Source organism: Symphodus melops (genome assembly GCF_947650265.1).
Source record: "Symphodus melops genome assembly, chromosome: 19".
NCBI classification, from domain to species: Eukaryota; Metazoa; Chordata; class Actinopteri; order Labriformes; family Labridae; genus Symphodus; species Symphodus melops.
The window spans coordinates 2,205,335-2,232,687 of record NC_136709.1 but is presented as its reverse complement, the minus strand read 5'-3'; the positions used below and the strand labels follow the sequence as shown (position 1 = coordinate 2,232,687).

Sequence of the window (27,353 nt, the reverse complement as noted above, 5' to 3'; positions counted from 1 at the left end):
CAGAGGCTATTTTTCTGCACAGAGAATTAAAGGTGGTGGGGGGGGGAAGGCCTTCAATTTTCCACTTGAGCAGATTTCAATTTACACACACATCCCCCCTCCGTGACTCCGTCCTCCCGCAGTTATTGATAGCATTTAGGGCTGCTGTGATAAAAGATCAGCCACTTAGTCTCCTTCATTCATTTGTTTTCCATCACTGGCAGGACACTCGCTCATGCAGGAGACTGTGTGTGTGCTACAAAGCAGCTTTATGGCAACGGATGGAAACTACGTTGGCAAGCAAGCAGGCAGGCTGGAGCAAACGAGCGGCAGCCGCCGAAATGGTTTACATTAGAAAGAGTTGTGCAGCCAGTTCACAAACACATGCAAAAGAGCAAAACAAATGCATGCTCAGTTTTTATCTTCTTTTCCTAAAAGATTGACTAAAGGTATGCTTCAGATTTGGATTCCTAAGTAGTTTACTGTTGAGCAGGTAACAAGTAGACGATGCAGTTCAGGAAGTAAAAATCCCATTCATTTTCTCCACAGCAGATTTGATCATTAACTATAATGTTGTAACAGTCTCAGGTAGACCGACCACCAGCTACCTGAGTGTCAAACGATGGTACATACATGTTCCTGTACTACATCAACCATGTAAAAATAGACTTTTTTTTCCACAATTTTTGGGGAAAGCAACTCAGCTAGAAGAAGAAGATAGATACTTTATTGATCCCGAGGGAAATTCAAGAAGAAGATAGCTCCACACACTTTCTTAGATGCCAAGTCACAGTGTTCCTCAGTCTGCTGATTCAGCTTCCAGGAGTGTCACAGCGGCGACTCGGATTGGTGGAACCTGCTGTTGTCATGGAAACGTTTACCATCGCTGTTAACTTCAGATGTCAGCTGCTGGAGTTCATGAAAGTTCATCCACAAACTACGATATATTACGACATTATTCCGAACAATATTAACAGATTAAAAGGTGCATGTTGAAAGGAGGTCCAGGCTCATTTTGAAATCAGGAGCGCGAAACTATTGTTTGATCTCGCTGGAATCGCAATGGATTGTGGGATGCCTAATTATGTTCACGGTCTTGTACCTGTTTTCCAATCATGTCATGTGCCGACTCATAAGTTTTATAGTCACGAGGAATCAGGTAGCTGGTTGGTTCCAAGATTAAAAGGATTGATGTGAGGATTTAAATGGGGTAGATGTACTTCTGGAACCAGAGCGGCCGAGTTGATGTGACGTCTCTACTATCCATGGACTCTTGGTAACACAAATAACGTCATCTCGCTTTCAGTAAACTGCCCTTTTTTTTCTTTTTTTTTTACAGAATCTTTTAATGAAATGTAGCTTCTGTGCAGCCGTGTTTACCCCCGACTGTACTGCAGTTCTTAATGTCACATTTAAAGAGTCTTCAGCTGGCACGGCCTAATACTGATGTCAGGAAGGAGCAGAACATTAAATCAGACTTTTAAAAGATTAAAAATGTGTTGAAGAAAAAGAGCATGTACAGGATTACACTGATATCAAGCAGCTACCTCAGCGTGAGTAAGCTGATGAACTCAGTAACACACAGGTAAGCGTCACACCTGACAGCAGCAGAGAGAACAGAGGATTCATTTCATCCCAGAGAACAGCTGCTGGAGATTCTGCAGCTTCTGTCTCCTGTGTCTTCTCTGACCTTCCGTGTCTCCGTCAGGAGGACACAACTCCTGAAGATTTCCTGACAGTTTACAACTTTTGTCTCTGACTTTATGCAAACTTTTTTTCAAACCCCCTCCTGCAAGAGGTTAGACTGAGCAGATGTGTGAACAAAGCAGGAAAGATCCAAGAGAGCAGGAGGACCTTCTCACCACTGCATGACTGGTTCAATCATCGAGTGTGTGATGACGCTGCTTCATCTCGTTTTCTGCTCGACACTTCATCATAACGTCACACTTACAGCATCCTTTTCGCTCCTGACCCCCCCCCCCCCCCCCTCCTGAATCCCCCACCCCCCCATGTCTGACAGGTTAATGCTCCTGCTGTGAGGGACATGCTGCTCCTGTATGTTTCATATCACTTTCAGTTTAGAGTGCATGTTTGAAAAGGGCCTCTGTGAATGTAGCTCCGCCCATCGCACCAGGCTTCAAACCTTATGAATGATGAACTCTCATGTAGTCCTCCTCAACTTTTACCTTTAAGCCTCTGTGTCAACAAAAGCCCTACAAACGATGGGACTTCACACAAACTGTTCCTGCAGAGAAATAAGATGAATTGATGCAGTAAATGATGTGCACTGCTTTTAACTGCAAAATGAACAGCTCTCCCGTTATTTCGAGGTCACTCCTGGTTAATTGAGAAAATGACAGTCAGTGCAGCTTGGTGTATTAATACTGGTTTTATTGTTGTGATTTATGTTTAGCTGTTTGGGTTGAGTTCATTTAGCAGATGAGTGATCCTGACGCTCTCGTTGTCTTCTCACAGGTGGTGTATAAGAACAATGACATCCGTCTGGAGTTGTCCCGTTTGGCTCGCATCATCGACCCAAAGATGAAAATCCAGGGCGAGGTGTCCTACAAGTGTGAGAACGTTGCCACCCTGGACCCCATCTCCTTCGAGACGCCCGAGGCCTACATCAGCCTGCCCAAGTGGAACACCAAGCGGATGGGATCCATCTCATTCGATTTCCGAACCACAGAGCCCAACGGCCTCATCCTCTTCACACATGGAAAACCTCAGGAGCGCAAAGACGCCGCCCGCAGCCAGAAGAACACCAAGGTCAGTCGAGTCCGACATTTCCGAACATATTTAGTGAATAGCAGTCGAGCTTGGCTTTTGGAGGGAATAACGGAAGCTTGTGGATCTCTTTACAGCTTCTGAAAGGAGTTTTTATTTGGATATGAAACACACTGACGCCACTTCATGGTCTTCAGAAGAAATCTGAATTTTGAAACGATGGCATCAAAATATGTTGACTAAAGAAGTGTAGTTCTATTTGGCTTTGGTCCCGGGTGAATAAATACTCAATGATTTAAGATCATCGATGGTTTCATTTGTCTTTGAGTTGCAAGCAGTTAAATCATTGCGCCTCACTTGTATAATTTGATCATTTTTACTGTTAAAATGACTTTTATGTCTTACGTTTTTCATTTGAAGGGTTAGGATTAGACAAAAAACAGAAAACAAATAATTTATGTGTCATAGACGGTTTATTTTTAGCATTATGTCGGCCATTTTTCACCTATATCTTGGGATCTTTTGTGATTTATTAAGTGATTTATGTCTCAGGATTTCCTCTGGTCTATTGAGCTGAACATGTGAGGGCCTGCAGTATTCAAAATATTATTTAAAAGGACAGAACTTGGTGGTGTGTTGAATTTTCAAAAATCAGTTGGTGTACTGAGTCAGGAGTGAGAGTTAGCGCACAGCGTCTACCGATTGCAGATCCGTGGGCATGGATTATAAACGCCACCCACATCCTGCATCACAGTAAATGTTGAAGCCTGTTGGTGTTGTCTTTGTCCAGGTGGATTTCTTTGCAGTGGAGCTGCTTGACGGCAGCTTGTACCTGCTGTTGGACATGGGCTCAGGGACGATCAAAGTGAAGGCCACACAGACGAAGGTCAACGATGGAGCCTGGTACCATGTGGACATCCAGAGAGATGGACGCTCAGGTAATCTTGAATATGATGCAGAAAAAACACCGCTACAACAATCAAAAGTTCCAGCGTAGGCAACAATGGAATATATTAAAACAGTCAATGAGGTTTTAGTGATCCAATCAGGATCACACTCAATTATGAAAGAATCCCAAAACCTTTCTGACCCTCTGATGAGGCTGAAAGATCAATGACATCATGTTTACTGGAAGATTTCTTCATGATGATGGAGCACGACTGATGGCGTGCGCCCTCCATCCCAAACACAGGTACGATCTCAGTCAACAGCAGAAGGACTCCCTTCACCGCCAGCGGTGAGAGTGAGATCCTGGACCTGGAGGGAGACATGTACCTGGGCGGGCTTCCCACCGACCGCACCAACCTCATCCTGCCCACAGAGCTCTGGACGGCCATGCTCAACTACGGCTACGTGGGCTGTATCCGCGACCTTTTCATCGACGGCCGAAGCAAGGACATCCGACAGATCGCCGAGGCGCAAAATGGCGCCGGCATCAAACCCTCGTGCAACAAGCAACCTGGCAAGCAGTGTGAGAGCTACCCGTGCAAGAACCGAGGCATCTGCAAGGAAGGATGGAATCGTTTCATATGTGACTGCACCGGCACTGGCTACTGGTCACGCACCTGTGAGAGAGGTATGTGTGTGTCTGACTGTATTCTTTCTACTCATGCAGACACCTCCAAACCACTCTGAAGCGACATCCAAGGAAAATGGAAAAAAAGAGTGAGGTCAGAGAAAACTGCCAACTTCTTACACTTTGCTTCACCGGTTAAGACAAAACAAGGCGCTGAGTCATTTCCAAATTGTCGGCTCTACCTTTGCTTTAACTTCACGTTTTAAGGCCTTTTTGTTGCTGAATATTTTACAGCTTCTTGACGGATACATGAAGAGAGACAGTTTGAATTACTAAAGATTGGTCTTTCTGAGTAATGACACAGAACATGAACAAAAACAAGACTCTTGTGGGCCCTTCATTGGTGTTCAGTGGGACTCTAGGCAGGCTTAGGAAACTTGTTGCAGTGGATCAGAACCAAAAGACATCAGAATCAGTTTTATTGACCAGCTATGTTTAAAACACAAGAAAATGAACTTCGGTAGACTGCTGTCTTTGTGCAGATGTGGACATTAAATAATAACAATCAGCTAAAATATAAGCAGTAATTAAAGACTAATGTGAACAAGACAGTACATGTTCCTCAGTCCCTTTTTTAAGACATTGGTGTTAGAGCGAACGTGCGCAAGAAGCACTAAAAATCAAGCTATCTTGCTTGAGGTTTCGTGTTTGAATTCAGGCTGTGGGATGAGTCATAGGAAAAGAAAGATGGTGGATGCCAACTGCTGCTAGTTTAAGTTGTTTACAGTATCTCCGCTCAGTGTCAGTCAAGGTCCAAATCTCTGCATTGTCTTCAAGGTAAGGTAGAGGTGTAAAGAGCTGGATTTAAAAACCTGATCAGATGTCAGCAGTGATAAAGACAAGCCAACAGTTTGTGCATTTGTTATAAAGGAGCGTTAACTATATGCAGACACCTCACAGTCATTTTTTTGCCTTGTGCCACTTGGGCAAAAAAGATGTTAGCCTCAGCAATGCAGCGTCCTTCAAGCTCTCAATCAAAACACTTCAGCCCGCATGTTCCCTGCTGAGCTGACGGCGCTCGACCACGTCTTCACTACATCCCGGGAATGCCGGGAAACATTTCTAATCCGTTTAAGTGCTGATGTACACAGGTTTTTGTTTTTTTTTTACACATTTGACTTTCTTGCGTCTTCTTTCTCCTAAGATTGTCTCCCTTGAGCCCAAACGCTCATCTGTGGCTTTGTTGTAGGAGAACAGGATTTTAGGCACTTGTGTTCAGCTGCAGGTGTCTGGGGAAGGAATATCCTAAATGCTGAATTATTTTAAACTGAGAAGAAAATCCAGAACAACGGGCTTTATCAGGTATTTGGTAGGTTAGGTGTTGGATTAAAGGGATAGTTCCAGAGAGAAGCAGCTCTTACAGGGCGACCTCGGTTTCTCACTGGAGTTTATTGTTGCTAGGTTACGAAAGGTTAACTTGCACTGCCCTCAGTAGTGACTGTTAGGTCTGTTTTTAGATCGCTCTGCGTGCCTAATATTTAAGATAACATCTGACGCCCTTCCGTTTCTTGATTCTGTTTGGTCGGTGAGGGAGAAAATCTGCAAACAAAGGAAAGGGAAACAAGCAAATGATCTGTTGTTTAGGTTGAGTGCTAAAGAAAGGAGCAGGTCAGAAAATATTTCAATTCAAATATATTTCTAAATATTTATTGGGGACGACTAGTTTGAAAACTAATCAGCTGTTAAGATGGTCATTGAGCTGTCGATGAGCCGTGACAGGACTGACGAGGTGTCTCTGCACATTTTTATATTTGGATTGTTCTTCAGCACCACGTGTTTGAAAATGAAACAATATTATGTTAATTAAATGCTGGATAGGATCGTAAAGTCAGACCTTCAGTGATATTTTGAACCACAAGCTGCACTGAACGAGTGAGCATGCAACTGTTTGCTTCCATTTTTGGTATTTACAAGAAGTTCCTGAATATTGAGTTTCTCAGACTCCTGTTTAACATCCATCTGATTTTCACTAGTATGATATTTAAGTTTGAAATTCTGGCATCCTTTCAACCCGATGTTTCCATTCACAGCATCATTCTGGAGTCGGCTGATAACTGGGCAGTTTTTTTTTTTCCCCCCTTTCTTTCCTTTCTCTGACCGCAAAGTGCACGAATGACATAAAACTGTTATCGCTATGAAATTAGATAATTAAGTTGTGAAAATAGTTTTCTCTCCAGTGGTGATAAGATGGAAGATAAGATCAGGTCTTATTAGTGGATGAGGTAGAAGGAGCTGAAAACTGCCTGACTTGTCAATCACAAAGTTGGGGGGGGGGGGGGCAAGCAAAGACACATCCTGAACATTTTCAGTGTCCAGGTTTCGCTTAAATGTAGTTCTCTTGTGCTTTGGGTGTCTTATCTCATTGACCGTGGTGGGTTTTCTCATCTACTGAAAGAGAGAGAGAAAGAAAATGATAAAAGACAGAGGTAAGGGAGAAGTGAGTTACTGGACAGGAACAAGATAAAACAGAGAGTGGACGGGATAACAGTAAGCTTTTTCTCCACAGCCAAAGCCAGTCATGTCCTTATTTGAGAGTTGTCCAAATCCATTATCTTCCACTGCCAGCAAGGCATCCAACAGGACACACACACACACACACACACACACACACACACACCTAGACACATACGTGAACACTCACATCCAGCAGCAAGTACAGCAGCTTGGTCAGAAGTTGTATAAGCTTCAAAAAAAGGCAAACAACTTTCTGTTTTAACTTACAAACAATGCACTTTTTAAGATCATGGTTTGGGTTTGAACAAGAAGTGACTCATGTACGCTCTGCAGTTTTTGTATCTCACGCTGTATAATTAAAAACACAACAACTTTCATTTGTGCAGCATGATGATAGAAGTCACCGGTCCAAAAACAAAAATGTTTTAGAAGTTGATCAAACGTATTTTATATTCAGCCGGTGTTTGATGTGGCTCAGTTGGTAGAGTCGCCCGAACGGCACACTCTGGGGGTTCGATCCCCAGCATCCTCCTGCAGCTGCAGAACACAGTAAATAAATGTGAGCTTGTATGGTGCTGCTGAGGCGTTTCAACACTGCAGGTCACAGCGACACAGTCGCACACTCACGGTAGAGGCTGCTGTGTAGTCAGACCACCAGAAGTTACTAATCGTACACCGCCGAAAAAGCAGCGGGTGAAGTCGTCTTGCCCAAGGACTCATCGGACATGTTGGTGCAGGAGCAGGGGATCGAACCCTCAACCTTCCTGTTGAAAGAAGCTGAGCACCAACTGAGCCCACAGCCTGTGTGTCCTCGAGCAACAAACTTAACCTCACGTTGCTCCCGCTTTTTTTCAACAGCATGTCAGTGGATTAGTTCCTTAGTGATGGACTCTTCACACAGCAGCCTCCTCCATCAGTGTGTGACTGTGTCGCTGTGACCTGCGGCGTAAAAAGAGCTTTGAGTCGTCAGAAGACTAGAAAAGACTAGAAAAAAAGACTAGAGACTCGACTAGAAAGTCTTTGATATATTTGTTTAGCTGTTGTTTGAATATTTGAAAATCATGACCTACTAAAAGTCACATCAATGATTTCAGTCATTGGAATCAGCAACACACACACACACACACACACACACACACACTCGGCCAACATTCCTCTGACCATTTTCCCTTCCTGGTGTCCGGACGTTCATTTTCATTAAAGACTGATCTTAGTTGAGAACTAATTAACACTCGGCCAACCCCCCTGTAAATTGCTCCTGCTGCTTTTTAGCATATCAAATAACAGCTTTCTGATCTAATCTCTTTATACCAGTCATTTTTTTTCCTTCTATTCATCCTGTGAGCCGCTGGATGATAATTTCCGCTGAATCTAATTTTTACTTCTGAAAAGAAAAGTTGTAGGTCGTCAGCGGGTCAATCTGATACAGGGTGTACATTTCACCTTGAATTATTCTGCAGGGGATATTTTATTGAAATATTGAAATATAATTATGACAAGCTGAAGATAGTCAAGACAGCGGGATATCTTTTTCATTAACACTATTATTCAGCGTTTTATTTTTAGATGTGTTCCTTTATGCTTCATGTTCTCTTTAGGTCATTTTCAAAAAGGAAAAAAAAAAATGTTATGAAACATCGGACTAATAAAGAGCTGATTCTGGGATCGGAGAAGTATGTATGTGTGTGTGTGTGTGTGTGTGTGTGTGTGTCTAGCAGCCATTATATCTTGGCACGGCTGCTGTTTACTGAGTGGATGTTTACTGTTCTGCATGCTGTTATCGGCCATTTGTCTTTGGCTCTGACTTCAACCAATTTGTCGGGCAGAATAAAGTGCTGCCGCTCGGAGACATGAAGTGTTAGGTAATGGAGTCGAGAATATATTGTGGCTTATAGGAACTCAGTATATCACAGCTCGACTCAGTCTTGGCGTAAACTCACTCACCTGTTGGTCTAATTTTACTGAATTATAGAGGCGAGGAGTCCGCTTATAAATGATCGCAACTTTAGCTCAAGCAACAGATGTGGTAAGAAAATGTGCCACTGATTGAATTGTCAGTGTGCAGGTCATCCAGATTTCCTACTCTGATTTATTTTTTGAAAAACGTATTTGTCACGTTTAGATCTTCACAACCGAAATGCTGAATATCTCCTGCTGGGGGCCGTCAACATGCCAAGGTCAATCAGTCAGTTTGGTGTCTGAATCCTTTCGACACACTCTATTGGGAGAGCATCTCACACGCACACGCACACACACACACACACACACACACACACACACACACACACACACACACACACACACACACAGGGAGCTACACCCAGGAAATACAACACGTCAGAGTTAATCTGACAGCTCAGCCCGGAGCTGTAATGAGAATTTAAGTTGTGTATCTCTCACCGTGCTGTAATCTGACACCTTGTCAATTAGGCATCACTCGCTGTGACCAAACACACACACACACACACTTTTTTCATGTGCTGTTGAGCATGTGTGTTAGCACCAGTGAATAAAGATCACACAGTGATATTGATCTTGTCTCCACATGGTTGATATAAACGTAAGGTTCATAGAGTCACGTACAGAAAGAAGAGTGTTCGGCATGTATCATGGGTCGTATCCCTCTGCTGCCACCTATTGAGTGGTGGCGTGTAACACCAGGGGCGCCAAAAGTAGCTCCTATGTATACTGATGATATAGTGAGATCATTTTATGATTTACTGTTTTACATATTGGTGCTTTAATAACTGGAAAATTGTTTGTTTTTTGATATTTTTAAAATACAGATTTACGTTGTGTGCAATTTATCGTGGTGAATTGTAGACGATGTTACTTGTCAGGTTTCAGGGGTTTTATTTCCAAGCTTCCAACTCTACCCTCTGCAGCGCTTCACAGCAGACAGATGTGCTGTGTCTCCCCCCACTGGTCATTTGATGGAACTGCACTTCTCACTTCCATGCTGCAACAAAGGGCGTTTAGAGGACACATAATGTCTCAGCATGTTATTGGTCCATTTATCATATTAAGTTTGCGTGACAGCACAAATAATCACCCCTGAGTGATACCAGAGGAGCGCAGGGAAACGGCAGCCGGCACGTTTTTCAGCTCCGGATGGATGTGAGATGAAGCTGAACAGAGACGGGACTGTGAAGGGAGAAATAACAGATAAATACAAAATCTAAACGTGGAGATTAGGGTAGATTTTGTGAAGCTTTGTTAAAGAAAAGAAGAGCTTAAAGCAGACAAAACACATTTGCTCTCTCCTTCCCCTCTGAGAAGTCAAGTCTGGAAATAGCAGCAGAGGCAGTTTAGCTGTTTTCTTTTAGTACCCTGAGATGAAATTGAGCCGCTCTTTAAAGACACCATGCCGGCAGTGGGTTGAAATATGAAGGCGATAGACTAAAGGATTACAGGATAGAAAGAAGGAGTTAGAATGATTGTTTTTTTGTGTATCTGGAGGCTTCAATCTGTGAGACCTTTAAATATGGGGAACATCAGTTTAGTTTTAAAGCTGCCTTCGTTAATGTTGTCTATCGCTCTTCTTTGTGTTGATTTGGAGACTGGCTTGATTGTGATTAATAACAGTAGAGGCTCTGATTATTCATGATTCATTACTCGTTTGTACTCTTTAAAATGTTTAAATAAAGTGCCTGAAAAACCACATTGAAATGCAAAGACGGCTCAGAGGAGCCGGTTGCAACACAATCTGATATTTTATTTAGGATGGTAATTTAGGGGTGGCCAATCGGATTTCAAGTGGGGCCCGGGTCAACCTATGCCCCCCCACCCAACACCCCCCTTCATGGATCCACCCCTGCCGCCCAGCCAAATACACCCGAGCCTCTCCAGCTGAACGTGCTCACCGCTACACATGGAAAGGTGGCGCCCGTTATTATGCGACTGTTTAAATTAGCGTTATGAACGGTTACCTGCTCTTACATTACTGCAGATTACTTCTTCCTCTTTAGGGGGGCTAGGTACAGCTAAAATCCACTGTAACCTAAGTGGGAGATGCTACGAGTGTTATAGAAGCCAGGAAACTTCTCGTACCATAATCTGGTCCTCTGGTCTCGCAGCGTTTAATTCTACAGTCTGTTAATGAAAGTTGAATGAAAGTGTTTGAGAATTGAGTCACACAGTGCGGCCTGTACCTCTCAAAACTGAACAAACACACACACACTTTTTCATTCCATTTATTTACACACTCATAAAGCGGCATGAAATCCACTTAATAAGGAAGAAAGAAAGAGAAGTGTCAGGAGAGGTGAGAAAGTCACAGGCGTATAAAACCCCTTAACTTAAAGGGAAGATGAAAAGTAAGCGAATTCACATTTACACGGCAACCTTTTTCCTCCAGCGTTATCGGGGTGAGAAGTTCAAAGTGCTCCTAACATACAGTTAAAGTGGCTGGATTAAGTTCTTTTACACTCTTTAATTGAAGGGATTTGACAAAATCAGCATAATTTTCCCATTTTTCAATTAATGTGCCGCCGTTAAGACAGGAAGGTAAGATCGACTGGGACAACAGCACCTTGTTCTGGATATCATTAAATACTGTAGTTCCCCCATATGAAACCAAAGAACTTAACAAGACTGCTTCAAGTCTTTACGTAAGCAGTTGAAACATCTCCTTTCTTACCATTTCAAAAATGAAACCTCTGTGTTTTTGTGCTTTGGTCCAAAAACAACATGAATCAAGCAGCAGAGGAGGTTTGTGACCCTGTAGCTCCCTCAGAACGCTCCGTTTTGGTGTGTGTGTCTCTTTAAATGCAATCAACAAAAAACAAACAAAAAAAAAACTTAAAGTGAGCAAAATCACCAACCAATCAGTGGACAAGATTCCTGTAAATACATGAAAAACAAAAACAAAAAAACAAGCAAGATAACAACAGAAAGATAATCTGCATGCTTAGATATGAGGCGGAGTCTGTTTCTTTAATGTAATGAAGTGCATGACTGAAAGCTTTGAAGTCTAACGTTTGTGACACTTAAGTGTGGATAATTACTCACTGTGCAAAAGTAGTAAACAGACACAACAAATGTATTTCACCAACAAAACCCAAGCCAAGCACCTGTGTGTGCGCGTGTGTGCGTGCGCGTGTTCGTGAGAGGGAGAGTTTGAGAGCACTCTGTTATTTCCTCACTCCCACCTCTATCAACACATCCACATGTCTCTGACTGTGCTCTATTTCACACTGTGGGCAGAATCAGCAGACACACACAGCATGGTGGAACATCCAGTGCGAAGTGCAGAGAAGTGTGTGTGTGTGTGTGTGTGTGTGTGTGTGTTTGGACACTTTGCAGTCAGACGAGGACACGCACTAAAACGAGCCGTGTGGGATGGCTAATCCGCAAACTCCTGGAGCCAAAGAAATGAGGCGTTCGCTGTATGACTTCATGTTTTGGCAGGGATTAGCTGTTGTTGGCCGGAGAAGCAGCCCTTTGTTATAGTACCTCACTTTTTCTGCTACTTTTACTCTCTTCTGTTGGCTCGTTTCAACTAACGTGATGAGTCACTGCTCAGTTCACTTACAGCCAAAAAGATGCACCTGTTCCTCGGTGCCTCAGTCATGAGCTTTAGGATGGCCGGTCTCACCTGATATAACTCTGTGTGACAGATCATGACAGACAGAGGAGAATAGAAAAATGAAAATCCTGCTAACGCCAGCAAAGAGTTCTTTCAGGAAGATGGACACTGAGTAATAACTGGAATAGTGTTTCTTTTTTTCTTTTTGGTCGACATCCTAAATCATTATAACCCAAATGCTGAGCCCACTGCACAGTTGGATACACAAGAAGAGGATCAGAACGTTCTGGCTTCCAAGCACGCAGCAAATAAGGTACCCTGAAGTGCAAGAGTTGAGAGGCTGTGGAAACCAGGTCACGAGGTGTTTTTTTTTTTTTTGGTTGATGTTGAGAGGACTGTTCCCTTTGTGCAGCAGAAATTGTCAGACCGCCTCGACAGAGCACGAAAACATTGCAGATTGGAAGCCGGTTTGATGGCATATTTAAGAATGACCTACTCTAATCTGACAGTTCACTGTCTACTGTGGTCTTTTCTAATTCAATCTGAAACCATCGACTGTCTAAAAGAAGGACGTAATCATCACATGACGTCACCCAGTGGTTTCTACTGACGCTATATAAAGCCAAATGATCACAGTTACTGTATCGCTACCTCACTATTCAATTCTTCAGAGGGATGACTGCCATCTTTGCAGTGAGAGCTGAGGGTGATTAAGGTCTGGGGCAAGTCAACATTTGCCTTGAATCTCTGAAGCAGGTTGATTCAGCCATGGTCTGCATCAAAGTGGTGACCAACTGGTTGTGACTGCGAGCGCCACGAGCATGAATAACTGAGAATGAAAAGTTTCCGCTTCCAGCTGATGATATTGGACTCCACCGTCTCTTTTTGTTCTCCCTGATACAGAAGCCTCTATCCTCTCCTACGACGGCAGCATGTACATGAAGGTGGTGATGCCGAACATCATGCACACCGAGGCGGAGGACGTCTCCCTGCGATTCCGTTGCCAGCGGGCATACGGCCTCCTAATGGCCACTACCTCCCGAGACTCAGCCGACACGCTGCGGCTGGAGTTGGATGGGAGTCGTGTCAAACTCACGGTCAACTTAGGTATCGTATGACCCCCCACAATCCCACCCATCTGCCTCCACCCCTCCACAACTCCACCCTCGCCATGAGACAGTTTACCGTTAAGCGGTGACCTCTCCTGTCATCCTCTGTCTATCTTTTTGTGCTTTTCATTAATCATCACTTTGATCCTCTGAAGGTCTACAAACAGATTAGATCTTTTTTGCATGGGTGTGCAGATTGAGCACACAGATAACAAAAGACTGCTTACTGAATACAAAATCTATGTTGTAATATTTAGGCCATACAGTCATAACTTGTTTTATGTAATGGTTAACATGTTTGGCCCATCTTTGAAAACAGACAACCCACAGCCATGTCCATATTCTTGTTTACAGAACATTAAAGACAGTCACAGCACAAGTTGATGGACTGATTTGTGCATGTAGTTTCTTCCTATAAATTTGTATCAAAAAAACAAATTGTGCTGTGACTTTCTACCATCACTAAGTATGCCCACTGATCTCCAGTCCATCATTTAACAGGACATTAGAAGAACCTTTCTTGCCACTTATTAAAGGAATTCTCTGTCACTTTCCTGTTTCTTATCAGTGCTTCTTTTCTTTGCTGATGACGGTGTCATTTCTGTTAATGGAAGTCTATGCTTTTTTTTTTTTCTTCTTCTTCTTCAGTGTTTTTGCTTTTGTTAAACCTGTCAAACTCCATTTCCCATCATGCTGTCAAAAGATGGTATTCACCCCTTCAAAGGCCTTAAGCCTGCGGCCCGTCAGGCGAACAGCCCGAGAACAGAGCCCAGCAAAACCTGCAGCTGGCTGCGACCCCAAATCCCCCCAAAATGCTCCCAGTCATAATGAATAAGGTTAAAAAAAAATCCAGTCATACTTTGAATTTCAATTGACGTTCTTCGTATTCAGTATGTCAAGTAGAATAATACAGTAGAAATGTCAGCTTAGCCATAGCTGGTTTGCTAACCCAAGTTTGGATTGATCTCTTACTGATATTGTTAATTCTTCAAAGTTATTCCAAAGATTTCTGCTAAAATGTCCGCAGCTCTAATTGGTCCTTGCTAATGTCATTTGTTAGCTTCATTTTCTGCAGATAATTTCTAAAAAGTTTTAACGGACCTATCCTCTGCTCTAAGGTAGTGGCACACATAGGGGTACTGTAAGCTAGCTCTCCAAATCTGATGGTTGGGGTTCCTGTGCCTCTGCATGGTGCTGGTGCTGATTGGATCGCGGCTGTTTGCTCCCACTTTTCTGTTGCGGTTGACGACACATGAAACCACCAGTCACATAGTAAAACCAACCCTCACTGCTTACAGCTGGCCTCAGTGGGTCAGATGCATCCTGAGATTGACTTTGCCTTTCTCACAAATTCAGTTCATTTTGTTTTTTGAATGACATCTCAAATGAAAACAGTCTGAATTTTCTGACTTTTCAAAGATCCGTGGCTCTAAAAAGGGATGTCTGCCACCGCCTTGTTGGTGTGGAGGCTTTAGAGCCAGAGACTTTGACGTTTCTAATCTGAATGTTTAAACCAAAAGACCGTCAGTGTTGGGTTGGTACTCATGTAGCTGGTACCACAAGTGGCCATTTTACTGTAAAAAAAAAATCTGTTAAAACAAGTTTTCAAACTATGAAACTATGGAGTAGAAGAGAGAACAAACTCTAGAACAGCAGCACATTTCTATGACCAATAAATCCATCCATTCTTTTATTAATCAATTGGTCGACTTCAAAATTCAATCATGTATTTTATGTTAATGTGTTAAGAGTTAACTAGAAATATCGAATAATAAAATGGCTGCCTCACTGCATGTGTGCGTCCCCGGAAGGGTGGACTTTTTGTTTTTGGATGTCTGCAGCAGTAACCTTGAAGGATGCAATTTCATCTGTCATTTATTCTTCCCCATCTAGACTGTATCAGGATAAACTGTAACTCCAGTAAGTTAACACTCAAGTTTCATTTTGCTTTCTATGTTGATGTTGTTTGTTCGAAAAGGAAATGTGTTTTTTTAAAAGAGTATGAGTCCTGCAGCGGCGTCCACCTTCTCCTTTAGGTCTATGATGTGAACGATACCTCTCTTTGGTTACCCACAATTCAACAGGAAACAACAAGAGTAGCCAAAGTCAAAGGGAAGAAGTACAGATCTGTTGTAATTATTTGGAGATAAACCACTTTTCTTAACTTGGTTAGAAAGATGCATCTGTAATTCACCAAATGTGGGATGCTATTTGGCTAGTGATAAAGAGCTGTCAATGATAATGTACACGTTATATATTCAAAGAATTAATGAACAGCTTACTCATCAGTTTACCTTGTGTTAACAGCCAAATGCTGAACAAGACACACTTGATACGATGATACATTATGTCATAGGAGACTGAATATCGAAATAGACTCATAGCATAGCTTTAAAAAGTCTTTATCAGTATCTTAGAGATTACTCTGGTCAGAAAGTGAAAGTCAAAGATTTATGATTAAATCAAATTATGCCACTTTAATCGCCGATTTTCCTACAGCAATGACTCTGATCTGCAGCGTAGCTTACAGGTTGATTACAAGAGTATTTTGTGTTTTTCTTTGTGTATTTCTGAATAAACCAAACCTTTGTTTCCCCTGGAGTGTAAGTTTGAGAATGAACTTTTAAAGATATTTTTAAGCTACTTGCGCTTATGTGTAATTTCTGCCGATGGTTTCCGGCTTTTCCAGTGGGAAACAAAGGTTTGGTTTAAGCTCCAGGATGTCTTTAACTTTGTGTTGACCATTGTTCTCAGGCAAGGGACCGGAGACCCTGTATGCCGGGCAAAAGCTCAATGATAATGAATGGCATACAGTGCGTGTGGTGCGCCGCGGCAAAACCTACAAGCTAACGGTTGACGATGATGTAGCAGAAGGTACTTAACTACATCACCTCGGTCCATGCTTGAAGAAATGTTCTTAGTGTTGACTTGTCAGTGGTTTAAAGACACCATGCTGTGGTGTGCTGCTGTACAGATTAACAGTATGTAATTCAGAGACAGCATCTGTAGAGACAGTCTGCATCCATCTAATACTGTTAATGTAATTTTCTCCTTAAATCAGCCCTTTTGTGTTAGTGTCAGACAGTGTTCTCTTTTCTTTTCGTTTTTTGTGTTTCTTTTCAACCCATCCCCTCCACCCTCCCCGTCTTCAGGCCAAATGGTGGGCGACCACACTCGTCTGGAGTTCCATAACATTGAAACGGGAATCATGACGGAGCGGCGATTTGTTTCCAGCATCCCGTCCAGCTTCATCGGTCATCTGCAGAGCCTCAGGTACTCTTTACGCTGTGTGTCTGGGCTTTCACATGTGTTTTGTTATGTTACGTAGCAGGCGTTTTGATCAGGTCAAACTGCAGGCAGTGGCGCTGCTTGTCAACAGGCAACTGCTTGGGACCCCAGGCCAGTAAGGGCCCCCCGAGGCTGACGACACTAAAACAGCAGAACTAGTTCAACATGTGCGATTACAGTAGGAAACATCCCTAATGGGGCCCCATGTGATAGCACTCACTCTCGTTGCCCTGCTCAGCATCTCATGTATTATTACTTTATTACAATTAAACCACAAACGGAAAATGAAGAGGAAGTGTCCGTCTGGGATTGAAAGAAGAAAGATGAAGAGCGTGTACAGAGGCTATAGACTGGTGTAGTTTTGAGTCTTAAAACCAGGAAGTGAGTTAGCATTTTAGCGCCGTGGTTCTAACCTCTAAAAGTCAATGGGGATTTTGAATGTGTTTGTGTTTAGACGCCTGAAATAAGGTCTGTGGTTAACACAAGCTGAAGAGATGTTGATGTTTTGTTAGACGAGCTAAACTACATTAGCTAAGACCCCCACTTGTGAATTTTAAAGTTTTTACGCGAACTTTAAACGACGTTTGCTAACGAGTAGCTAACTGAAACTACAGTGGTTGTCACAGACATTAAACGTCATCACGGCGGGAACTCTCTCCCTAATCCTCCTTACAGCCTCTAATCTTGTTTTTCAGTGTTCTTGCAAATATGAGGTTAATAAACAACTTATTAAGCTAGCGTTTAGCTATCTTGTCAAATCCGATGATTAGATCGATAAAGCATAACGTCCGCGGTGTAGTTCGCTAGAACATAACGTTAGCTTTTTACTTTTCTGGGCTGCATTAACTCTTCAAACTTCATATAAATGATGTTTATCTGTAAAGATTATCCCGCTGAACAAAACAGCTACATATCAGAAACGTGTGTTTGACACAGAGCTTATTTTCTGCAATGATCCAAAATCCAATGCAAAAATCCCATAGACGAATTTTCGTAGGAACCACCAGCGCCATTTTTTCGGGTTGGCCTACAAAAATACGTCATTACTACACCAGTCTATAGTCCTCCAAGCGGGCGGCCCGGTTTGAATCCGGCCTGCGGCTCCTTTCCTGCATGTCATTTCCCGCTTTCGCTCTCGCTTTCTCAATCCACACTTATAAATATAAATAATTTTAAACATCGACTGGTTGGTTCAGCCTCAGCTTTCTACCTATTGAATGTAAATGTGAGGTGGCTACAGGATATTTCGTTCAGGAGGCGGTGGGGACCAAACGAGACTGTAAAGTTGATAATGGATTTGACCCAAGGACACAAACACATTACAAGTAAATGTTGTGTCAGTGGAATACATCCTGTCAATATTCAAATGTGCCTTTAAACTTTGCAAGACCAAATCAATAAGCGGGATAAATTTCTTTCCAAAACGTAGATCCTCATTTTGAGTTGAAAGTTTTACATCTTTCTCTTTCTGTCAGATTCAACGGCATGCTCTACATCGACCTGTGCAAGAACGGTGACATCGACTACTGCGAGCTCAACGCCCGCTTCGGAGTTCGTTCCATAATCGCGGATCCCGTCACCTTCAAATCCAAGAGCAGCTATCTGAGCCTGGCCACCCTGCAGGCCTACACGTCCATGCATCTCTTCTTCCAGTTCAAGACCACCTCCCCGGACGGCTTCATCATCTTCAACTCCGGAGACGGAAACGACTTCATCGCTGTGGAACTGGTTAAAGGGTGAGTCACTGAAACTTAGATCAGCCAAAATCAACATTTTCATCCTCACAGTGATCCTTGTCGAGCGGTCCAGCACATAATCCTGTCTTCTGATGTTAATTGGCACGCGCTAATTCATTTTCTCTCTTGCAGATACATCCACTATGTGTTCGACCTCGGAAATGGGCCAAACCTCATCAAGGGCAAAAGTGAAAGAGCGCTGAACGACAACCAGTGGCACAATGTGGCCATCACCAGAGACAACAGCAACACGCACACCCTGAAAGTGGACGCCATAGCAACGAGCCAGAGCATCAACGGGGCCAAAAACCTCGACCTGAAAGGTAGGAAAGGGACACAACACCTGTGTTTTGTTTTGTGTCTGGTTTCAGTCAGACACATTGGATGGTGACTCAGTATTGTTCAGGTTATTTTTTTTACTGTCTTTCTGCCTTTTAAAAACATTTTTTTTCTTGCAGTTGCTGCTTGCTAAATGTTGCTTAGTGCTGAGTTCATGTTGGATTCGTGTCTTTTCCGAAGGTCTAATCTGGTGTTTTTGTGGAGTGCTTTGAGCTAACATTCCTAACAAAGATTGGTTGATTGTTTTTCCCCTGCCCAGGTGATCTGTTCATCGCGGGACTGGGACCGGGCATGTACGGCAGCCTGCCTAAACTGGTGGCCTCCAGAGAAGGCTTCCAGGGCTGCTTGGCGTCGGTGGACCTAAACGGCCGTCTGCCGGATCTCCTCAGCGACGCCTTGTTTCGCAGCGGCCAGATCGAGCGTGGATGTGAAGGTACACCGTCCCTCAGATCCGAGCCTGATTTAAACTACTACAACACAAACTTCAACTCCAACTCCAGCAGCCCTTTCTCCCTGCTCAATGCAAACAGCAGCTCGTCCGCCCTGCATCCGTTCAGAGGCCCCTCCGTTCTATTAACTCTCCTCGTTGCCTCGCTTACAAACTGTTAGTCAGGAAAAACATCCCAAACCCCCGTCACTTACAAACCCCTCCAGTTATCGACCACATTGGTCGCCCAGTGAAAAAACACTCTCAGAGCAGTTTGTGCCAGTGCAGCCACAGAAAAATACTGCCAGGTGCTTTGTCTGATTTGTCTCCTGTGCTTTTGTAGAGTAACATTTGTTTCTGGAGTTTGTGAATGTGTAAAATCGTATCAACAAAAGTTATGCAAATAGGGGCACGAGAGGTTTCTTAGCAGAACCCTGACCCCTCCCTTGCACAGTGAAATAATCTGCAGTTTTGCAAGCTTGATATTTCTTCATTCTGCAAGCTGCAAGTGCATCTTCCCTGGATGCCAGGATGTAAAGAAAACCTCAGCCTGATAGTCAGAATCCCGAACGATGAGGTCGTTATTAGAGTGGGCGTGGTTTTAGCTGTCAGGCGTTAAGGGTCAATTAAAAAATACGTTATTTACAGTTTTGCACCTGACCATGACACCATCGTGCAGGAGTATTAAAAAGTCATTATCAGGCCATGTTCAGACCGCAGTCTGTCCAGCTGGCAGAGAAAAACTGCTTTCATTTGTTTGTTTTTTGTTCTTTTTAAAGTAGTTCGTGCTTATAGCTGCATCAGAATGGGCTCTTGAAACATTTTGCATGATCAAGCAGATGTCAGTGCTGACAAAATGTTTCCATTTTTTTTCCTGTGAAAGTCGGACATTTTTGTGGTTGTTTTTGTCATCCTCTGAAGGTTCTGGACCAGCTTCCACTACCTGCTCCTGTTTGCATGCAAATCATTCTCTGTACAGCCGTTCTTTCTTCTGCCTGCCATATCATTCAGCCGGACATTGATTGTACTGTATGTTGTTGTTGTTGTTGTTGTTGTTGTTGTTGTTGTTTTTTTTTACAGTCACTTACAGAGCCCCATGTCAGATTGATAAATGTGATCGCTGATGTTTTCTTTGAGTCCTAACAGAGCATTTTGTGTACCGTCCGTCCTCCTCGCTTTGACAATCTGAATGATGTTGATAAGGTTCTTATTGACTGGAATGTATGTGCTGCAAGAAAGCAATGATTGATTGATTTATTTTCAAAATAAAAGCTCATCAATCACAGTCTGTTGGTCTTGTCCATGACATTCGAATGTCTCATTTTTTTTTTACTTGTGCTTGTTTCTTTTCTTTATTTCTTTTTTTTCCTCGGAGGGATCATGAGAAGCTGTGAGTTGTTGCCATGTACTGCTTGCTTTTCATTACAAGCTCTCATCTCGTTAAAGGCTTAATATGTGACATTCTGAATATTAGGGCAAAAGTCAAATATACCTTAAATGCATTTAGTAGCCTACAGTATATACTGTGGAAGGAGAGGGAAGTCAAACTGCCCCTGGCTTGTTGCTCTCAGCCACTGTGTTTATAGCCTTCGGACTGAGTTCTTGTTCCGTTGTTACCCCCCCACATAAAGCCCTCACTTGACCCTGCATCTGTAGGAGAAAGAGCGAGAAGGCCCCGTCCACTCAGGGACACTGTTGATGGCGAACCGACAGACTTTCGGAACCCAAGAAAATATTCGCTTTGACATAAAAAGACAAAGATGAACAAGCGAATCAACTTTAAGATGCATACACTGTCTCTTGAGATTGATCGAAGATGTTTATCTCACAGCTGGTGAAAAATACTGAGGGAGGGGCAGGGCTAGTGCTGAGGCGAGAGGGGATCAAATACGTCCAAAGAGTGCTCTTGTTTTGGGCTAAAATCAAGTCGCATAGTAAGCCTTTAAACTAAAATGTGTGCATCGGTTTTCAGTCAGCCTGTATCAAAGCCCATCATTGACGACTCAGGTTTCTGCAATACATCAAACCACCACTAGATGGTGATGCTGCACTGCTAGAAAAGATTTACCGGAACAGCATTAGCAGGGGAAACTTTGAGCCCACATTATCAACTGAAGCAGATCAGCAGGACAGTCCTGCAGTGTCACGCTCATTTACATGAGCCTTCCTCTAACTCATCACCATTTCACTTGGCTCTGAACACCTTCTGTAAACGAGCAGCATGCATCAGCCTGCAAGGTAAGTCACCACTCAACACGTTTCATTCTTATGCCTTAGACAGGTCGGCAGGTTTTCACAAAAATGTGAAAACATCAGCATTGCTAAATTGTTTTTTTTCAGTCCTATAATGTTACTCTCTCTTTGAAAAGTTTTAAAGAATTTAAAGAAAACCACAGAACCTCAGTCATAATGAGAGAGAGAGAGAGATTTTGAAATGTAGACGGAGTTCGCCTGCAACTTTTTGTTCATTTAAAACAAGACATGACCCAATATTTAGTGCCTAACACTCGTTTTGTGTGGCTGTGGTATCCAAATGGGTGTCTGTCGGGGTTTTACAAAAATCCTTTCTACGTTTCTAATGAAGACATCACGACTCCGCTCTCCATCTTTATTTTCATGTTGAACCTAAATAGACGAATTACAATGATAATGTTCTCCTCCTGGTCAACCCGCCACATGCTGACATGTTAGAGTGTAAAGTTAACTTTCAGACTTTTATAATCAGGATGTTATGGTGTTTGTAATTTGTATTTTCCTTGCAAAAAAAAATCAACGTATTCCCCAGAAACCATTTTTCCCACTTTCAAACTTTGCTTTCTTGGCAAATACATTTATTCATGGAGGAATTGTAGATGGAGTTCAATGTGACTGATCAGAACATGATGTTTATTATAGTGATTCCCAAAATTCCTCTCCTACCCCTCACCAGATACTAAAACACACCATTTGTTTTAAAAATGCATTTTTAAAACTTAAAGTTGGTAATTTTTATGAAGGTTAATTATTTGGAAGTGACCCTGCAACATGTTACTGCCACATTTTTAACATTTTACACATCCATGTCTGAAAGTAAAAAAGTTGACTTTGTGGCCTGAGGTGAGTTTGTAAAGGAACAAACCCAGTTCTGTGTTTGTGTGTTTGTCTGGATGTCTTGGCTTGGCGGCTGCTGGGTGTGCTTGTGGTGATGGATGCTCTTCCTCAGGTCCCAGCACCACCTGTCAGGAGGACTCCTGCGCCAACATGGGAATCTGCATCCAGCAGTGGGAGAACTACACCTGCGACTGCTCCATGACCTCCTACACTGGGACACAGTGCAATGACCGTGAGTACCGAGGCAACATGAAATACCATATGCACCGGTACAACAGAGCGCGGGTTGATTCATATATACATACGTTTGGCATGATCATGACATGAAATCAGCATGACAAGAGGTGAATTTTTGGCTGTGGCTGCATCAACAGCTTCATGCACACGAGGCAAATCAAGATGGCAGAAATGACCTGCCCTCATTCTGCTGTTTGGCTGCTCAAGGGTTACTGCTAATTTCAATCCTGGATCCTTTTCTAGCAAGTCTTGGCGTTCAACAGGCAGGAAAAGGGGGGCCTCTCCCTGCAGCGCATACCGACACTGACAGGCTCAGATTGTTGTGAATGTGAGAAAACAACATGGCAGAAAGGATTCAGACAGTGACAGATCTCCAGACTCCATTCACACAGATCAGTGATTCAACGTCACAGAAAACACAGGACAGCAGATGCATTGATTCATTTGCTTGTGTTCATGTTTAATTTATAGTCTGCACAGTCTGTGATAACATGTGGTCCACACTCTCTGTTGCATTTGAAGGAAACTGAAACATGAACGTCACAGTTAATGTGTAAAGCGCCCCAACATGCAATTACACAAGTTTCCACTAGAGAGCGCAGGAGCATCACAACCCAGACAAATGACACAGGAGCGAGGTTTAAAATGGAGACTTCACCTGTTGAAACATGAATCTGGGTTAACATTGGGTCATGTATGTGGAGTAGAAATTTGACTTTTTTTTATTTTATTTTATTTTTTAAAGTTAGACCTTGGCTCATGTGGATGAAAGACAACAATTCCCAGAATGCACAGCACTGCAGGCTACTCCCGCTGAAGTCGAGGATTTTATGGTGCATTCATGTGGTATCAGACTCATAGGAAAAACGAGTTTCTGAGTTTTGATCTGATGATGTGCGAACATGTTAGCACAAAGTCTCTGAGACACAGACAGCTAGTCATGGTGTGAAGATGAGTAATTCTCTGTCCTGATGCGTTCATCATGTGATCATGTGAACAGTTTTAATGTGTCTGAAGTTCAAACTGTTGAGAAGTTGCCTCCTCATGCCCACCTCTGCTCGGGCCCGGTACGCAGACAGAACTCACTGAAACAGGCAGCTGTCTGTCTGTTGGCTCAGGGTTGCATCATGGCTGCATCTGGTCCAGATGGGGGGGGGGCACGGTGGGCACGGTGCCCTGGCCCTGCAGTTTAACATCACGCAGGAATATTTGATTAACTAAACCATTAAATGTCTCATTAGCAGGTCCATTGCCTGGGCAATGATCGCACGTCAGATGAATGTTGGATATTTAGAGCGGATTGGGAAAAGACCGCCTGCTCAACTATCAGCAAAGACAAACCCACTGTAACTATTTCCATCCTGGGTTTCTCACTTTCAGCTTGTATTTGTGGCTCTCAGTTGTCACACCAGCCCTGTTTCTCGGACACATTTAAACATTATTATTCTATGATATTATATTATTATATGGTTCTCTTCAGGAGGTCCCTGTTACGACGGACCTTTGTGCGTTAGCATCATTTCCATGTAAAGGAGTAATACAGGCTTTGAAGGGCTGCAGGTGTTCTTCGTTCTCCTGGTCCTTTAGAACGATTTTTTTCTGTTCTTTTAGAAAAACCTGGATGTAGTCGGTGACATCACCTATTATACTTTAGAGACACTCTGCAGCCCAGCACTGGCTATTTCTTCTCAATATTTATTCCACCAAGTCAAAGACAGACAGCTTGAGCAGAGGGGGACATTAAAGCCTGAACTGGAAATCAAATCCATTGAAGCCAATGACCAAATAAAGTTATTGCACCTTTTCTGTAACACTTTCACTTTATTTGCAGAAAACCCCTGAAAAAAAAAATGCAAACAGCTGCCAGCCCTCGAGTATTTTATCTCGAGTTCGAGCTGGTGTGAACGCAGCAGGATATTCTCCGGAGAATTCCCCATGAGCCGATGGGAGAGGGCGGTGGTTGTGGTGCTGTCACCAGGTTCATGTGGGTGGTTGAGGGGAAACAAAGCCATCGACGATGTCACCTCGCTGTTCCAGTAATGACAGCAACATTTGTAACCGGGCACAAAAAGTGTTTTAAAATGATATGCATCCTAAATACTGAGTCAGGGAGTGCATAAATAAAAGCGACCTGACAAACCTGAAATGAATTCATAAATCTTCGTGCCTAACACACAATGTATGGGAGCTTTGTCAGAGTAGCAGCTATAGATAAACACACAGGGGAGTCATCAGCTTATTTTTTTTTTTAAATCTTGGACCAACCTATTAATATGTGCCTGAGCACTGATTCTCCGTCCTGGCTCAGGACTTCAACACGAGCATCAAAAATAACCTTTGCTGGAATGCAATCTCGGATGATTGTTTGTAACAAGCTGTGAGTGTGTGAACGAGTCTGTGTATTGTAACGCCAGGTTCGGGTGGGGGGGGGGGGTTGCTGTCTAAGAGGCGCTCTTGCAGGTATTAGTTGGACGTTGATGGGGAGGGTGGGCCATCTGGTCACAAGTGAGCAGGTTGGCAGGCAATCAGAGCAATCGGCGGGGTGACAGAGAGGCTATTTTCTCCTTCACTGGTCTTTATTTCAGTTCTGCTGCATTCTAGATTATTCCCATCGATCCCACAACTTCCACACCCCTACCTCGACCGTTAAGACCGAGAGCGTGAAGCTGTCTTTATGCACAGCAGCCGCCGCTTTAAATCCTGGCCCGGCTCTCCGCCTGGTCTTCAGGCTGAACGTCGAGGTGTGTGTGTGTCCACACTGACATGACAAACATGGGAATGCATGAGATTAAAAAGACTCTTTGGACTTCGGATTCCAAACGTTCCCACACGTTGCCCAATCATCCGCACAATTCAAAATAAATGTCCACCAACAACAGACAAGCTTGCAAAAACAGACCAGCATTTAGTCAAGTTCAGAGGGTAAATGATGGAGGCTGAACTAAACCGGCCGTTAACTTAAAAACAGTGACGCAAATAAACACGTTTCATCCAAAACAAACCTGAGCTGAGCTTTCACCATTAAAATGAAGCTTGTTGAAAGTCAAAGTTCCCGACAGTTGGACTAAATCTTGATGCAAACATCAGTGCCATCCAAGCAGGCCCAATGCATTTCTTTAACACGTGATGGAGCACGTCCAGCCTGGACACCATACCTACATCGTGTTTACATGGACGGGACGCCCGGCCCGCTCGTCTCAGTGCGTATAAAAGCTGCTTGAGGACAAGACCAAAGAAGAACACACACACACACACACACACACACACACTGTACTCACTGCTCATTTGAAGCGTTTTTTTAGATCACGGTCATTCTGTGTAAATTTACACGCGAAGCTACGAGCTAACGTAAGAGCGCTACCGTTAGCATGCTAGCAAAACAGTGCAGCTCGAGACGTGGACAACTTTGTTCACAACTTGCACTTAGTGCTGAATTATCGTGCTTTCCAAGTTGATCACTGCTTACTTGAACACAAGGGGAGAGGCGTGTCGCTGTCGGAGAGCGAAAGGAAGTGTCGCCTGACAGCTGTTACTTTTGGTTTCATGCTGGTGTTCAAAGGCGACATCTGCCGGATCAAAAAGTCGCACGTTCTTCCTTCAGGTGTGTATCCAGGATCCATTCCATCTGGCCCCGGCTGCTTCTGTTGTTCAGATGTAGTAAAGATGTGAAAGTTAAATCTGAATGTCATGGCATCATTCTCAGCTGTGTCTGCTCGGTGCAGATAGACGAGCGCGCGAACAGAGGAGCTGATGCGACCTGGTTGTCTCTGTGTAATGCAAAAGGGAAAAAAATGAGGCGTGCTAATAAACAGTTGATAAGCGGAGGATAATGTGTTTATTGACCTTCACCTTGCCCGTCTGCCTTGTTTGTGTGAGCCTTGCACCTCACTGTTTCGCCTTGCATAAATCTGGAGCAGGAGTTAAAAAAGCTTGGGAGCAGGAAATGAGGAGGGGTGTGTGTGTGTGTGGGGGGGGGGGGGCAGGAGAAGCTGGCGTTCTTCTGCAGGTGTAGGAAAAACAGCCATGCATCACAGTGGACAGGTCATTTGAACAGTGCAATGCTGCGTCTGAGTGTTCCTGAGATTAGAGAGGCTAATAATTTCTGAGGCCCATGCTTTATGTTAATGTGACAGGCCTCGCTGTTTATTTCTGCTGAGGCACCGTCTTTGTGGTGCTTAATTCCACTTTAATGGAACTGTTGTGTTAGTATCAACAGCCACCCCCAAGATTTACAGCCGACCTGAATTAAGCCGTTTCTATGGCGGAGGACGTCCTCTGATTATTTCTCTCGTGTGTGGCCACCACCAAGGACACTTCAGCCTGAACCAACTTTACTCAACCAAAATAAAGAATTTCATTTAAAAGATGTGAAATGCTTTTGACAGTCGGAGCGGGCCTTTTGTGTTGCTTTTCCTGGAAGGTTAAAGGAGCCATTCTTTAAAAGTTTGGGATGTTTCCCTTTTGAAAGAAACTTGAAAGTGATTTTCAGGCTCATCTTTTTTTTTTTTCTCATCACTCTTATTCTTCAGAGCGTCTCTGCATAAGCTCTAAAAATAAGTCACACCGTGAATGAAATCAGTGAAACAGGTCTTTATATATTTATTTATGAGGCTACCAGTCCATTGCCTGTTCTCTTTGGGAATCATTATATTACTATATTCACTTAAAGGAAGAATGTGTGATATTATACACATAAATATAGAGCAGAAATCCACTGCATGGCCGGCTCCTCCCCTTGCTCTTTTATTAATGGCATATAGAAAAGAAGAATGTACATGCAATGTGAAACTACGAGCTAAATAAAGAGCGCTAACATTAGCCTGCTAACACAACAATGCAACGCAAGATAAGGACAGTTTTGTCC

At 43.2% G+C, this 27,353-nt stretch overlaps 1 protein-coding gene across 1 annotated transcript in view; it reads left to right on the top strand.

Annotated features, from left to right (window-relative positions):
- Positions 1 to 27,353, top strand: part of nrxn3a (neurexin 3a) — a 136,110-nt gene that overhangs the window by 80,437 nt on the left and 28,320 nt on the right. The window contains exons 8-18 of the mRNA XM_079369968.1: positions 2,455 to 2,748; positions 3,497 to 3,644; positions 3,899 to 4,282; positions 13,167 to 13,370; positions 15,266 to 15,292; positions 16,127 to 16,246; positions 16,525 to 16,645; positions 18,136 to 18,396; positions 18,529 to 18,719; positions 18,995 to 19,168; positions 22,365 to 22,484. Coding sequence (XP_079226094.1) covers positions 2,455 to 2,748; positions 3,497 to 3,644; positions 3,899 to 4,282; positions 13,167 to 13,370; positions 15,266 to 15,292; positions 16,127 to 16,246; positions 16,525 to 16,645; positions 18,136 to 18,396; positions 18,529 to 18,719; positions 18,995 to 19,168; positions 22,365 to 22,484 — 2,044 coding nt within the window. The remainder of the gene's footprint in view (positions 1 to 2,454; positions 2,749 to 3,496; positions 3,645 to 3,898; positions 4,283 to 13,166; positions 13,371 to 15,265; positions 15,293 to 16,126; positions 16,247 to 16,524; positions 16,646 to 18,135; positions 18,397 to 18,528; positions 18,720 to 18,994; positions 19,169 to 22,364; positions 22,485 to 27,353) is intronic.